This window comes from Vidua chalybeata, chromosome 34 (assembly GCF_026979565.1).
Source record: "Vidua chalybeata isolate OUT-0048 chromosome 34, bVidCha1 merged haplotype, whole genome shotgun sequence".
NCBI classification, from domain to species: domain Eukaryota; kingdom Metazoa; phylum Chordata; class Aves; order Passeriformes; family Viduidae; genus Vidua; species Vidua chalybeata.
The window spans coordinates 649,678-665,422 of NC_071563.1; the positions used below are offsets into that span (position 1 = coordinate 649,678).

Below are 15,745 nucleotides of genomic sequence, written 5' to 3' on the forward strand. Positions count from 1 at the left end.
GATCTGAAAAAAAAAAGCCCAAAAACGCCCCCCAAAAAAAAAAAAAAAAAACAAACCCAGAAAAGCCTCGGGAAAAGACCTGAAAAAACCCAGAAAAGCATCGGAAAGTGGCCTAAAAAATCCCAAAAATACCCCCAAAAAGCCCCCCCAAAAACCCCAAAAAGGCTCAGAAAAAGACCTGAAAAAACCCCAAAAATCTCCCAGAAAAGCCTCAAAAAAAAAAAAAAAACTCAGAAAAGCCTCGGAAAATGCCCTAAAAAACCCCAAAAAGGCTCCCCAAAAAAACCCAAAAAGGCTCAGAAAAAGACCTGAAAAAAACCCAAAAAACCTCCCAGAAAATCCTCGAAAAATGTCCTAAAAAAACCCCAAAAAGGCCCCAAAAAAACCCCAAAAAGCCTCAGAAAAAAACCAAAAACCGCCCCAAAAACCTCCCTGAAAAGCCTCAAAAAGCCCCAAAAAAGCCCCAGAAAAAGACCTAAAAAAACCCCAAAAAATCCCAAGAAAAGACCCCAGAAAAGGCTCAAAAAATGCCCTTAAAAAATCCCCCGAAAATCCCATAAAAGCCTAAAAAAACCCCAAAAAGCCCCAAAAAAACCTCCCGGAAAAGGCTCAAAAAATGCCCTAAAAAAAACCCAAAAAGGCCCCCAAAAAACCCCAAAAAGCTTCAGGAAAAGACCTGAAAAATCCCAGAAAAGCCTCGGAAAAAGACCTAAAAAAACCCAAAAACGCCCCAAAAAAACCTCCCAGAAAAGCCTCGGAAAATGCCCTAAAAAACCCAAAAAAGCCCTTAAAAAAAACCCAAAAGGCCCCCAAATAACCCCGAAAAGCATAAAAAAAAAAACCCAGATCCCTAAAAAAACCCATAAAAAAGCCTAAAAAAAAACCCAAAAAGGCCCCCAAAAAGCCGCAAAAAAACCCCAAAAAGCTCCCCCCCAAAAAAAACCCCAAAAAACCCCACAAGGCTCCCCCAAAAAAACCTTAAAAAAATCTAAAATAATCCCAAAAAAGCTCCAAAACCCCCAAAAAGCTCCTGCAAAAACACCCAAAAAACCTTAAAAATGTCAAATAATCCCAAAAAACCCCAAAACCTCCCCAGAAAAACACAAAAAACTTTAAAAATGTCAAATAATCCCCCCCAAAAAACCTAAAAAAAACCCCCAAAAAACCTACCAAAAAAAACCCCACAAAAACCCCAATTAATCCCAAACACCCACAAAAAAAAAAACCAAAAAGCCCCAAAAATCCCCTTAAAAACACCCAAACAAATCCCAAAAATCCCAAATATATCCCAAAAATTCCCCCAAAAATCCCAAAAAATCCAAAATAAATCCCAAATAAATTCCAAATAAATTCCAAAAGATCGCAAAAAATCCAAAATTAATCCCCAAAATCCCAAATAAATCCCAAATAAATTCCAAATAAATCCCAAAAAATCCCAAAATAAATCCCAAATAAATCCCAAAAATCCCAAATAAATCCCAAATAAATTCAAATAAATCCCAATAAATCCCAAATAAATTTCAAATAAATCCCAAAAAATCCAAAATTAATCCCAAATAAATCCCAAATTAATCCCAAAATGCCCAAAATCCCAACCCCCCCCCCCCCATTTATTCCCCCGGGCGGGGCCGCCCCTCCCCCCCCAGCTCGGCCCGGATTAAAGAGCCAAGGGACTGGTCTGGACTGGTCTGAACTGGTTTGGACTGGTCTGGACTGGTCTGGACTGGTCTGGACTGGTTTGGACTGGTTTGGACTGGTTTGGACTGGTTTATACTGGGGGGCTGGGGGTGCACTCTGCCTGCGAGTCCCCGGCGCTCCCAGTGCTCCCAGTTCCCATTCCCAGTGCTCCCAGTGCTCCCAGTTCCCATTCCCAGTGCTCCCAGTATCCCCAGTTCCCATTCCCAGTGCTCCCAGTGTCCCCAGTTCCCATTCCCAGTGCTCCCAGTATCCCCAGTTCCCATTCCCAGTGCTCCCAGTGTCCCCAGTTCCCATTCCCAGTGCTCCCAGTGTCCCCAGTTCCCATTCCCAGTGCTCCCAGTTCCCATTCCCAGTGCTCCCAGTGTCCCCAGTTCCCATTCCCAGTGCTCCCAGTTCCCATTCCCAGTGTCCCCAGTTCCCATTCCCAGTGCTCCCAGTGTCCCCAGTTCCCATTCCCAGTGTCCCCAGTTCCCATTCCCAGTGCTCCCAGTTCCCATTCCCAGTGCTCCCAGTTCCCATTCCCAGTGTCCCCAGTTCTCGCAGCCTGCCCGACACCGCCGCGCCGCCAGGTGTCGCACTCCCGGGCGGAGCCGTTCCGGCCGCCGCTCTCGCTGCTCCCGCACCGGAAGTGGCCGCTCCGGCCGCTGCGGCCGCTTCTCTATGGTTCGCTCCTCCCCTCCCGGCGGCGCCGTCACGTGACCGAAACCAGCCCGGCGTCGCGTGACCGGAAGCTCGGTGACGTCACTGTTTGCGGAAGTGCCCGAGCGGAGCCGGTGAGGGCCGGGGGGGGTCGGGGACATTTGGGGACATTTGGGGACACCTGGGGACACCCGGGCACGGCTTTGGGCTCTCGGGGGGTTCGGGGCGCCGGGAGCGGCTCTGGGGGGGCCCCGAGGGCCGGGGGGGCTGCGGGACCGGCCGGGCCCCGTGTGGCACCTCCGTGTGACACCGTGTGTCACCGTGTGTGACCCCTGTGTGTCACCTCCGTGTGGCACCGTGTGTCACCTCCGTGTGGCACCTCCGTGTGTGACCGTGTGGCACCGTGTGTGACACCTGTGTGTCCCCTCCGTGTGTGACCGCGTGTCACCGTGTGTCACCTCCGTGTGGCACCGTGTGGCACCTGTGTGTGTCACCTGTGTGTCACCTGTGTGTCCCCTCCGTCTGTCCCCCCCTGTCCCCGTGTGTCACCTCCCTGTCCCTGTCTGTCACCCCCGTGTGTCACCCCCGTCCCCTCCCCCTGTCCCCCGCTGTCCCCTGTCCCCATCTCCAGCTGCTGCCACGTCCCCGTGTCCCCAATGTCCCCAATGTCCCCAGTGTCCCAGTGTCACACCGGTGTCCCCAACGTCCCCAGTGTGCCATCGCTGTCCCCAGTGTGCCATCACTGTCCCCAATGTCCCATCAATGTCCCCAATGTCCCATCACTGTCCCCAATGTGCCATCACTGTCCCAGTGTCCCATCTGTCCCTGTGTGTGTCCCTGTGTGTCACTGTGTGTGTCCCTGTGAGTGTCACTGTGTGTCCCTGTGTGTGTCCCTGTGTGTCACTGTGTGTGTCCCTGTGAGTGTCACTGTGTGTCCCTGTGTGTCCCTGTGTGTGTCCCTGTGTGTGTCACTGTGTGTGTCCCTGTGTGTCACTGTGTGTCCCTGTGTGTCCCTGATGTCCCTGTGTGTCCCCGCTGTCCCCAGGTGTGCCATGGAGATGCTGTTTGGGCGCCGGTGCTCTCCGGAGGAGCTGCTCCGGCAGAACCAGCGCGCTCTGTCCCTGTGTGTCACTGTCACTGTGTGTCACTGTGTGTCACTGTCCCTGTGTGTCACTGTCACTGTGTGTCACTGTGTGTCCCTGTCCCTGTGTGTCACTGTCCCTGTGTGTCACTGTCCCTGTGTGTCCCTGTGTGTCACTGTCACTGTGTGTCACTGTGTGTCACTGTCCCTGTGTGTCACTGTCACTGTGTGTCACTGTGTGTCACTGTCCCTGTGTGTCACTGTCCCTGTGTGTCACTGTCCCTGTGTGTCACTGTCCCTGTGTGTCCCTGTGTGTCACTGTCACTGTGTGTCACTGTGTGTCACTGTCCCTGTGTGTCACTGTCCCTGTGTGTCACTGTGTGTCACTGTCCCTGTGTGTCACTGTCACTGTGTGTCACTGTGTGTCACTGTCCCTGTGTGTCACTGTCCCTGTGTGTCACTGTCACTGTGTGTCCCTGATGTCCCTGATGTCCCGTGTGTCCCCGCTGTCCCCAGGTGTGCCATGGAGATGCTGTTTGGGCGGCGGCGCTCTCCGGAGGAGCTGCTCCGGCAGAACCAGCGCGCTCTGTCCCTGTGTGTCCCTGTCCCTGTGTGTCACTGTCACTGTGTGTCCCTGATGTCCCTGTGTGTCCCCGATGTCCCCAGGTGTGCCATGGAGATGCTGTTTGGGCGGCGGCGCTCTCCGGAGGAGCTGCTCCGGCAGAACCAGCGCGCTCTGGCGCGCGCCGTGCGCGAGCTGGAGCGAGAGCGGCTCAAGCTGGAGGCGCAGGAGAAGAAAATCATCGTGGACATCAAAAAGATGGCCAAGCAGGGCCAGATGGTGACAGGGGACACCGGGGGGACACCGGGGACACCGGGGGGACATTGGGGGGACGGCAGGGCCAGATGGTGACAGGGGACACTGGGGACATCCCAGGGACAGAGGGGACAGTGGGGACACTGGGACAGATGATCACTGGGGACATGGGGACACAGAGGGGACAGCGGGGTCAGAAGGGACAAAGGGGACATTGGGGACAGAGGGGACATCAGGGCCAGATGGTGACAGGGGACACTGGGGGGACATCGGGGGGACATTGGGGACACTGAGGGGACAGCAGGGCCAGATGGTGACAGAGGACACCGGGGGGACAGCAGGGGGACATTGGGGACACTGGGGGGACATCAGGGCCAGATGGTGACAGGGGACATCAGGGACACTGAAGGGACATCGGGGACACTGGGGGGACACTGAGTAGAGGACTGAGGGCCAGATGGTGACAGGGGACACTGGGGACACTGGGGACATTCCAGGGACAGAGGGGACATGGGGACAGACAGGGGACAGAGGGGACACTGGGGACATCCCAGGGACAGAGGGGACATGGGGACAGAGAGGGGACAGTGGGGACAGAGGGGACAGCAGGGACAGAGGGGACAAAGGGAACACTGGGGACAGAGGGGACACAGAGGGGACAGTGGGGACAGAGGGGACAGAGGGGACAGATGTCACTGGGGACATGGGGACACAGAGGGGACATTGGGGACAGTGGGGACATGGCGGGTGGGAGAGGGGGGAGGGGATCGGGGACAAGGGACACTGAGGGCTCTGGGGACATGGAGGGGACAAGGGGACACTGAGGGGGACATGGAGTGTCCCCTGTCTCTTCCTGCCGTCCCCTCCCTGTCCCCACATGTCCCTGCTGTCCCCTGCCTGTCCCCTGTGCGTCCCTGTGGTGTCCCTTGTGTGTCCCCTCCTTGTCCCTGCTGTCCCCATGATGTCCCCTCACTGTCCCTGCACAACCCTGGTGATGTCCCCACTGTCCCCTGGCTGTCCCCGCTGTCCCCTGATGTCCCTCCTGTCCCCTGATGTCCCCCCTGTCACTCTGATGTCCCCGCTGTCCCTGCTGTCCCCTGGCTGTCCCCGCTGTCCCTGTCAGTCTGTGTGACATCCTTGCTGTCCCCCGGTGTCCCCACTGTCCCCATCCCTGTCCCTGCTGTCCCCAGGATGCTGTCCCTGTCCCCACAGTCCCTGTCCCTGTCCCCATGTCCCTGTCCCCACTGTCCCTTTGTCCCCCCTGTCCCTGACACTGTCCCTGTCCCCACAGTCCCTGTCCCTGTCCCTGTCCCCATCCCTGACACTGTCCCCTGTCCCCAGGATGGTGTCACTGTCCCTGTGTCCCTGACACTGTCCCCTGTCCCCAGGACAGTGTCACTGTCCCTGTGTCCCTGACACTGTCCCCTGTCCCCAGGACGCTGTCCCTGCTGTCCCCACTCTCCGTGTCCTCCTGTCCCTGTCCCCTGGGACGCTGTCCCTGCTGTTCCTGTCCCTGTGTCCCCCATGTCCCTGACACTGTCCTCTGTGTCCCCTGCTGTCCCCAGGACGCTGTCCCCATGTCCTTGTCGCTGACGCTGTCCCTGTCCCCGTGTCCCTGTCCCCGTGTCCCCGTGTTCCTATCCCTGTCCCTGTCCCCGTGTCCTTGTCCCCATGTCCCTGTCCCTGTCGCTGACACTGTCCCTGTCCCTGTGTCCCTGTCCCCATGTCCCTGTCCCTGTCCCTGTCCTTGTCCCCATGTCCTTGTCCCTGTCCCCGTGTCCCTGTCCCTGTCCCCATGTCCCTGTCCCTGTCCCCGTGTTCCTGTCCCTGTCCCTGTCCCCGTGTCCCTCTCCCTGTCCCCGTGTCCCTGTCCCTGTGTTGCTGTCCCTGTCCCTGTCCCTGTCCCCGTGTCCCTGTCCCTGTCCCCGTGTCCCTGTCCCTGTCCCTGTCCCCGTGTTCCTGTCCCTGTCCCTGTCCCCGTGTCCCTGTCACTGACGCTGTCCCTGTCCCCATGTCCCTGTCCCTGTCTCCATTCCTGTCCCCGTGTCCCTGTGTCCCTGTCCCTGTGTCCCCGTGTCCCTGTCCCCGTGTCCCCGTCACTGATGCCATCCCTGTCCCCGTGTCCCTGTGTCCCCGTGTCCCCGTCCCTGTGTCCCCGTGTCCCCGTGTCCCCATGTCCCTGTGTCCCTGGGGGTGTCCCAGTGTCCCCGTGTCCCCGTGTCCCCGTGTCCCAGTGTCCCCGTGTCCCTGTGTCCCCGTGTCCCCGTGTCCCCGTCCCTGACGCTGTCCCTGTCCCCGTGTCCCCGTGTCCCTGTGTCCCTGTGTCCCAGTGTCCCCGTGTCCCAGTGTCCCCGTGTCCCAGTGTCCCCGTGTCCCCGTGTCCCAGTGTCCCCGTGTCCCTGTGTCCCCGTGTCCCTGTCCCTGTGTCCCCGTGTCCCCGTGTCCCCGTCCCTGACGCCGTCCCTGTCCCCAGGACGCCGTGCGGGTGCTGGCCAAGGACCTGGTGCGGACGCGGCGCTACGAGCGCAAGTTCATCGCCATGAGAGCCAACGTGCAGGGGGTGGCGCTGCGCGTGCAGACCCTGAAATCCCACAGCGCCATGGCCAGCGCCATGCGCGGCGTCACACGGGCCATGGCCACCATGAACCGCCAGGTGGGTCACTGTGTCACCTGTGTCACCTGTGTGTCACTGTGTCACCTGTGTGTCACCTGTGTGTCACCTGTGTCACCTGTGTGTCACCTGTGTCACCGTGTGTCACCTGTGTGTCACCTGTGTCACTGTGTCACTGTGTGTCACCTGTGTGTCACCTGTGTGTCACTGTGTGTCACTGTGTGTCACTGTGTGTCACCTGTGTGTCACCTGTGTCACTGTGTGTCACTGTGTGTCACCTGTGTCACCTGTGTGTCACTGTGTGTCACTGTGTGTCACCTGTGTGTCACTGTGTCACTGTGTGTCACCTGTGTGTCACCTGTGTCACCTGTGTGTCACCTGTGTGTCACCTGTGTGACCTGTGTGTCACTGTGTGTCACCTGTGTGTCACCTGTGTGTCACCTGTGTCACCTGTGTGTCACTGTGTGTCACCTGTGTGTCACCTGTGTCACCTGTGTGTCACCTGTGTGTCACCTGTCACCTGTGTGTCACCTGTGTCACCTGTGTGTCACCTGTGTGTCACCTGTGTCACTGTGTCACTGTCTGTCACCTGTGTCACCTGTGTCATTGTGTCACTGTGTGTCACTGTGTGTCACCTGTGTCACCTGTGTGTCACCTGTGTCAGTGTGTCACCTGAAGTGTCACCTGTGTCACCTGTGATATCACCTCTGTCACTGTGTCACTGTGTGTCACCTGTGTGTCACTGTGTCACTGTGTCCCTGTGTGTCACCTGTGTCACCTGTGTGTCACTGTGTCACCTGGGTCACGGTGGCACCACGGACACAGGTGGGGTCACCTGGGTCACCTGGAGGGTCACTGTCACCTGGGGTGTCCCCTGTGTCACCTGTGGTGTCACCCGGCTCACGGTGGCACCACGGACGCAGGTGGGGGCGCCGGGGTCACCGGGGTGTCCCCACTGCCACGCTGCTGTCCCTGCGCTCACCCTGTTGTCCCCTGCGTGTCCCCTCAGTATCTCCATTGTCCCCATCGTCCCCTCGTTGTCCCCAGTGTCCCAAATGTCCCCATGTCCCCTGTGTCCCTGCTGTCCCTGTGTCCCCAATGTCCCCTCGTTGTCCCCAGTGTCCCAAATGTCCCCATGTCCCCTGTGTCCCTGCTGTCCCTGTGTCCCCAATGTCCCCTCGTTGTCCCCAGTGTCCCAAATGTCCCAAATGTCCCCTGTGTCCCTGCTGTCCCTGTGTCCCCAATGTCCCCTCGTTGTCCCCAGTGTCCCAAATGTCCCCATGTCCCCTGTGTCCCTGCTGTCCCTTATGTCCCAATGTCCCCAGTGTCCCCGATGCCCCCTCAGTGTCCCCAATGTCCCCTCAGTGTCCCCAATGTCCCCAATGTCCCAAATGTCCCCTGTGTCCCTGCTGTCCCTGATGTCCCAATGTCCCCAATGTCCCGTGTCCCCAATGTCCCCTCAGTGTCCCCAATGTCCCCAGTGTCTCCGATGCCCCCACTGTCCCCAGTGTCCCCTGTGTTCCTGCTGTCCCCAATGTCCCGAATGTCCCCGATGCCCCCTCAGTGTCACCGATGTCCCCTGTGTCCCCAGTGTCCCCAATGTCCCCTCAGTGTCCCCAGTGTCCCCGATGTCTGCAATGTCCCCAATGTCTCTGATGTCCCCACTGTCCCCAGTGTCCCCTGTGTTCCTGCTGTCCCTGATACCCCAATGTCCCCAATGTCCCCTCAGTGTCCCCAATGTCCCCAATGTCCCCAATGTCCCCTCAGTGTCCCCTCAGTGTCCCTGTGTCCCCTGTCCCCAGCTGAAGCTGCCGCAGATCCAGCGCATCCTGCAGGAGTTCCAGAAGCAGTCGGGGCTGGCTGTGTCCCCAATGTCCCCTCAGTGTCCCCAATGTCCCCAATGTCCCCTCGGTGTCCCCAGTGTCCCCTCAGTGTCCCCAATGTCCCCAATGTCCCCTCGGTGTCCCCAGTGTCCCCTCAGTGTCCCTGTGTCCCCTGTCCCCAGCTGAAGCTGCCGCAGATCCAGCGCATCCTGCAGGAGTTCCAGAAGCAGTCGGAGCTCATGGACATGAAGGAGGAGCTGATGAGCGACGCCATCGACGACGCCCTCGGGGACGAGGACGACGAGGACGAGAGGTGGGGACACCTGGGGACACCTGGGGACACCTGGGGGGACAGCTGGGGACAGCTGGGGACAGCTGGGGGGACAGCTGGGGACACCTGGGACACCTGGGGACACCTGGGGACAGCTGGGGACACCTGGGGACATCTGGGGACAGCTGGGGACAGCTGGGGACACCTGGGGACAGCTGGGGACAGCTGGGGACAGCTGGGGACACCTGGGGACAGCTGGGGACACCTGGGGACATCTGGGGACACCTGGGACACCTGGGGACAGCTGGGGACAGCTGGGGACAGCTGGGGACAGCTGGGGGGACAGCTGGGGACAGCTGGGACACACCTGGGGACACCTGGGGACAGCTGGGACAGCTGGGGACAGCTGGGACACACCTGGGGACACCTGGGGACAGCTGGGACAGCTGGGGACACCTGGGGGGACACCTGGGGACAGCTGGGGACACGGGGCAGGGCCACAGGGTGGACACGGGGACAGAGCGGGTCCCAGTCTGTCCCAGTCTGTCCCAGTTTATCCCAGTCTGTCCCAGTTTGTCCTAGTTTATCCCAGTCTGTCCCAGTTTGTCCCAGTTTATCCCAGTCTGTCCCAGTCTGTCCCAGTCTGTCCCAGTTTATCCCAGTCTGTCCCAGTTTGTCCCAGTTTATCCCAGTCTGTCCCAGTTTGTCCCAGTTTATCCCGGTCTGTCCCAGTTAATCCCAGTGTGTCCCGCAGTGACGCCGTGGTGTCCCAGTTTATCCCAGTCCCAGTTTATCCCAGTTTATCCCAGTTAATCCCAGTTTATCCCAGTCTGTCCCAGTTAATCCCAGTTTATCCCAGTCCCAGTTTATCCCAGTCTATCCCAGTTTATCCCAGTCTGTCCCAGTTAATCCCAGTCAATCCCAGTTAATCCCAGTTAATCCCAGTCTATCCCAGTTAATCCCAGTCTGTCCCAGTTAATCCCAGTCTGTCCCGCAGTGACGCCGTGGTGTCGCAGGTCCTGGACGAGCTGGGGCTGAACCTGACGGAGGAGCTGGCCAGTGAGCACGGGGATGGGGATGGGATTGGGATTGGGATTGGGATTGGGATTGGGGATTGGGATTGGGGATTGGGGATTGGGATTGGGATTGGGGATTGGGATTGGGATTGGGATTGGGGATTGGGATTGGGATTGGGAGTGGGGATTGGGGATTTGGGATTGGGATTGGGGAGTGGGATTGGGATTGTGATTGGGGATTGGGATTGGGATTGGGGATTGGGATTGGGGATTGGGATTGGGGATTGGGATTGGGATTGGGGATTGGGATTGGGATTGGGATTGGGATTGGGATTTGGGATTGGGATTGGGGATTGGGATTGGGGATTGGGGATTGGGAATGGGATTGGGGATTGGGGATTGGGATTTGGGATTGGGATTTGGGATTGGGATTGGGAATTGGGATTGGGGATTGGGGATTGGGAATGGGATTGGGGATTGGGGATTGGGATTGGGGATTGGGATTGGGGATTGGGGATTGGGATTGGGGATTGGGGATTGGGATTGGGGATTGGGGATTGGGATTGGGGATTGGGGATTGGGATTGGGATTGGGATTGGGATTGGAGATCTGGGATTGGGGATTGGGATTTGGGATTGGGATTGGGATTGGGGATTGGGATTGGGGATTGGGGATTGGGGATTGGGATTGGGGATTGGGATTGGGGATTGGGGATTGGGGATTGGGGATTGGGATTGGGGATTTGGGATTGGGATTGGGATTGGGATTGGGATTGGGGATTGGGATTGGGATTGGGGATTGGGATTGGGGATTGGGGATTGGGATTGGGATTGGGATTGGGGATTTGGGATTGGGGATTGGGGATTGGGATTAGGGATTGGGGATTGGGATTGGGATTGGGGATTGGGATTGGGATTGGGATTGGGATTGGGGATTGGGATTGGGGATTGGGGATTGGGATTGGGGATTGGGATTGGGGATTGGGGATTGGGGATTTGGGATTGGGGATTGGGGATTGGGATTAGGGATTGGGGATTGGGATTGGGATTGGGGATTGGGATTGGGATTGGGGATTGGGATTGGGGATTGGGATTGGGGATTTGGGATTGGGATTGGGGATTTGGGATTGGGGATTTGGGATTGGGGATTGGGGATTGGGGATTGGGATTGGGATTGGGGATTGGGATTGGGGATTGGGATTGGGATTGGGGATTGGGATTGGGATTGGGGATTGGGATTGGGGATTGGGATTGGGATTGGGATTGGGGACTGGGGATTTGGGGGGATTTGGGGGGATTTTGGGGGATTTTGGGAGATTTTGGGGGGATTTGTGGGAGTTTGGGAGGATTTTGTGGGATTTTGGGGGGATTTGGGATGATTTTGGGGGGATTTTGGGGGATTTGGGGAGGATTTGGGATGATTTTTTGGGGATTTTTGGGGATTTTTGGGGATTTTGGGAGGATTTTGGGAGATTTTTGGGGATTTGGGGGCATTTTGGGGGGATTTGGGGGGAGTTTGGGGGGATTTGGGAGGATTTTGGGGGGTTTGGGGGGATTTTTGGGGGATTTTGGGAGGATTTTTGGAGATTATAGGGAGATTTTGGGGGATTTTGGGGGATTTGTGGGCATTTGGGAGGATTTTTGGAGGATTTTGGGAGGATTTTGGGGGATGTTGGGAGGATTTTGGGGGATTTGGGATGATTTGGGAGATCTTGGGGGGATTTTGGGAGGATTTTGGGAGATTTTAGGGGGATTTGGGAGGATTTTGGGAGATTTTAGGAGGATTTTGGGAGATTTTAGGGGGATTTTGGGGGAGTTTGGAGGATTTGGGGGATTTTGGGAGGATTTGGGGGGATTTTGGGGGATCTGGGGGGAATTTTGGGGAGTCTGGAAGGGGTTTGGGAGGGTTTTGGGGGAATTTTGGGGGATTTGGGATGATTTTTGAGTTTTGGGAGGATTTTGAGAGGATTTTTGGGGGATTTTGGGGAGTCTGGCAGGATTTTGGGAGAATTTTGTGGGGAATTTGGGGGGATTTTGTGGGATTTTGTGATTTTTGGGAGGATTTTGGGAGGATTTGGGGGAATTTTGTGGGATTTAAAGGACATTTTGTGGGGATTTAAGGGGTCGGGGTGGGCGTTTGGGGGTCCTGGGAGGGATTTGGGGGAATTTGGGGACATTTGGGACATCCTGGGTGGAATTTGGGGGAATGTGGGGACATTTGGGATGTCTGGGGACATTTGGGATCCTGGACAGGATTTGGGGCCATTTTGGGGCCATTTTGGGCCATTTTGGGATTTGGGAGGTGTTGATTTTGGGGTGTTTGTGGGTGGATTTGGGGATAATTTCGAGGGCGTTTCCGGAGATTTTGGGATAATCTGGGTGGGATTTGGGCTTAATGGGATTTTGGGATAATTGGGGTGGGATTCTGGGATAATCTGGGTGGGATTTTGGGGTACTCAGGGATTTTGGGGTGCTCTTTGTGGGATTTTGGTTAAACTGTGTGGGACTGTTAAGGTTTGGGGTGACCTGGGTGGGGTTTTGGGGTTGACCTGTGTAGGATTGTTTGGGGTTTTGGGATAATCTGAGTGGGATTTTGGATTTTGGGTTAACCTGGGTGGGTTTTTGGTTTTTTGGGGTTAACCTGGGTGGGTTTTTGGTTTTTTTGGGGTAACCTGGGTGTGTTTTGGGGATAACCTGGGTGGGTTTTTGGGTTTTTTGGATAACCTGGGTGGGTTTTGGGGCTAACCTGGGTGGGTTTTGGGTTTTTGGAGTTAATCTGGGTGGGTTTTTGGTTTTTTTTGGGCTAACCTGGGTGGGTTTTTGGTTTTTTTTTGGGATAACCTGGGTCGGTTTTTGGTTTTTTTGGGATAACCTGGGTGGGTTTTTGGGGTTTGGGCCAACCCGTGTGGGACTGTTCGGGGTTGGGGCTGTCCCCCGCGTGTCCCCTCATTGTCCCCTCGCTGTCCCCTCATTGTCCCCTCACTGTCCCCTCATTGTCCCCTCTCTGTCCCCTCATTGTCCCCTCGCTGTCCCCTCACTGTCCCCTCGCTGTTCCCTCACTGTCCCCTCACTGTCCCCTCACTGTCCCCTCATTGTCCCCTCATTGTCCCCTCACTGTCCCCTCATTGTCCCCTCATTGTCCCCTCACTGTCCCCTCATTGTCCCCTCATTGTCCCCTCGCTGTCCCCTCACTGTCCCCTCACTGTCCCCTCATTGTCCCCTCACTGTCCCCTCACTGTCCCCTCACTGTCCCCTCGCTGTTCCCTCATTGTCCCCTCATTGTCCCCTCATTGTCCCCTCACTGTCCCCTCGCTGTCCCCTCACTGTCCCCTCGCTGTCCCCTCACTGTCCCCTCGCTGTCCCCTCGCTGTCCCCTCACTGTCCCCTCGCTGTCCCCTCACTGTGCCCCTGTCCCGGTCCCTCCGCAGCGCTGCCGGCCCCGGGGGGGTCCCTGGCGGCGGGGGAAGGCCGCGGGGGCGCCGAGGCGGCCGCGGCCGCTTTGGCCGACGCCGACGCCGACCTGGAGGAGCGGCTGAAGAACCTGCGGCGGGACTGAGCCTTCGGCGCTGCTCGGAACTGCTCGGGGCCGCTCGGGGCTTCTTCGGGGCCGCTCGGCGCTGCTCGGGTCTTCTTCGGAGCAGCTCGGAGCTACTCGGGACGGCTCGGGGCGGCTCGGAACTGCTCGGGGCGGCTCGGGGCGTCTTCGGGGCTTCTTCGGGGCTGCTCGGAGCTGCTCGGAGCAGCTCGGGGCTTCTTCGGGGCTGCTCGGAGCGGCTCGGGAAGGCTCGGGACTGCTCGGGGCTTCTTCGGGGCGGCTCGGGGCTGCTCGGAGCCGCTCGTGGCCGCTCGGGACTGCTCGGGGCCGCTCGTGGCCGCTCGGGACTGCTCGGGGCCGCTCGGGGCCGCTCGGGGCCGCTCGGGGATTCTTTGGGGTTTCTTTGGGGTTTTCGGATTTTTTGGGATTTTTTTTCGGGATTTTTCGCCGTCCCAGAGCGGGGATTTTGCCTCTTTATTCCGATTTTCGGGGGGATTTTCCAGTCCCTGCCCCACGCTTGGGGCCTTCCAAAATCTGAGCCCCTTTATTTAGGATTTCCCCCAATTTTTGGGATTTTTTTTCTGATTTTTTTAGGATTTCTGTCGGATTTTTTTGGGATTTTTCACCGTCCCAGAGGGGGGATTTTCCCCCTTTAATCCCATTTTTTGGAGTGGTTTTGGGATTCTGACCCCCCCAAGTGGGATTTTCCCCTTTTTTGGGATTTCCCCCCTTTTTTTTGGGATTTTCCCCTTTTTTGGGGGCTTTTCACTCTTTTTTTTTGGGATTTTTTTCCCCTTTATTTAGGATTTCCCCTTTTTGGGATTCCCCCTTTATTTAGGATCCCCCTTTATTTAGGATTTCCCTTTATTTAGGATTTTTCCTTTATTTAGGATTTCCCCTTTATTTAGGATTTCCCTTTATTTAGGATTCCCCCTTTATTTAGGATTTCCCTTTTTTGGGATTTCCCTTTATTTAGGATCCCCCTTTATTTAGGATTCCTCCTTTATTTAGGATTTCCCTTTATTTAGGATTTCCCTTTATTTAGGATTTCCCTTTTTTGGGATTTCCCTTTATTTAGGATTTCCCTTTATTTAGGATTCCTCCTTTATTTAGGATTTCCCTTTATTTAGGATTTCCCTTTTTTGGGATTTCCCTTTATTTAGGATTTCCCTTTATTTAGGATTTCCCTTTTTTGGGATTTCCCTTTATTTAGGATTTCCTCTCTGGGCTCTTTCCCCTTTCTGGGACTGCTTTGGGGTAAATTCCCCTTTTTGGGGTTTTTTCCCCATTTCTGGCTCTTTCTCCCTTTTGGGGTTTTTTCCCCATTTTTGGGATTTCCCCAATAAAGTTCCCTTGGGGCTGCGGCGCCTCCGGTTCCTTCCCAGTTCGGGACTGGGAGCACTGGGAGGGGCTTTGGGGTTTTTGGGGTTTTGGGGTTTTTGGGGTCAATTTTGGGGTCTGGATGGGGGGAGGGGGGAAACCCCAAAATCGGAATTTTTAAAGTGGGAAAACCCCAAAATTTGGGATTTTCTGAATTTCCTGGATGGAGTTTTGGGGTCTCTGGGGCCGTTTTGGGGTCATTTTGTGGGGTTTTGGGGTTTTTTGTGGGGTTTTTGGGTTCATTTTGTGGGGTTTTGGGTTTTTTGTGGGGTTTTTGGGTCATTTTATGGGGTTTTGGGTTTTTTTTGTGGGGTTTGGGTTCGTTTTGAAAGATTTTGGGGTCATTTTGTGGGGTTTTGGGGTTTTTGTGGGATTTTGGGTTCATTTTGTGGGGTTTGGGTTCATTTTGTGAGGTTTTGGGTTTTCTGTGGGATTTTGGGGTCATTTTGTGGGATTTGGGTTCAATTTATGGGGTTTTGGGGTTTTTTGAGGGATTTTGGGGTCATTTTGTGGGGTTTTGGGGTTTTTTTGTGGGTTTTGGTTCATTTTATGGGATTTGGGTTCCTTTTGTGGGGTTTTGGGTTCCTTTTGTGGGGTTTTGGTTCATTTTATGGGGTTTGGATTCAGTGTATGGGGTTTTGGGTTTTCTGTGGGATTTTGGGGTCATTTTGTGGGGTTTTGGGGTTTTTTTGTGAGGTTTGGATTAATTTATGGGGTTTTAGTTCATTTTGTGGGGTTTTGGGGTTTTTTGTGGGGTTTGGGTTCATTTTATGGGATTTGGGTGCCTTTTGTGAGGTTTTGGGTTTTCTGTGGGATTTTGGGGTCATTTTGTGGGGTTTTGGGTTCAATTTGTGAGGTTTTGGGTTTTTTTGTGG

General features: G+C 55.8%; 1 protein-coding gene across 1 annotated transcript; it reads left to right on the forward strand.

Moving 5' to 3' along the window:
• The first annotated feature begins 42 nt into the window (after nt 1-42).
• Nucleotides 43-14,850, forward strand: CHMP2A (charged multivesicular body protein 2A). The gene is made up of 7 exons (XM_053968435.1): nt 43-2,471; nt 3,935-4,012; nt 4,085-4,259; nt 6,709-6,888; nt 8,852-8,982; nt 9,938-9,999; nt 13,384-14,850. The coding sequence occupies exons 2-7, from the start codon at nt 3,942-3,944 to the stop codon at nt 13,509-13,511; spliced, it is 747 nt and encodes a 248-aa protein (XP_053824410.1). The 5' UTR covers nt 43-2,471; nt 3,935-3,941; the 3' UTR covers nt 13,512-14,850.
• The last annotated feature ends 895 nt before the right edge of the window (nt 14,851-15,745 follow it).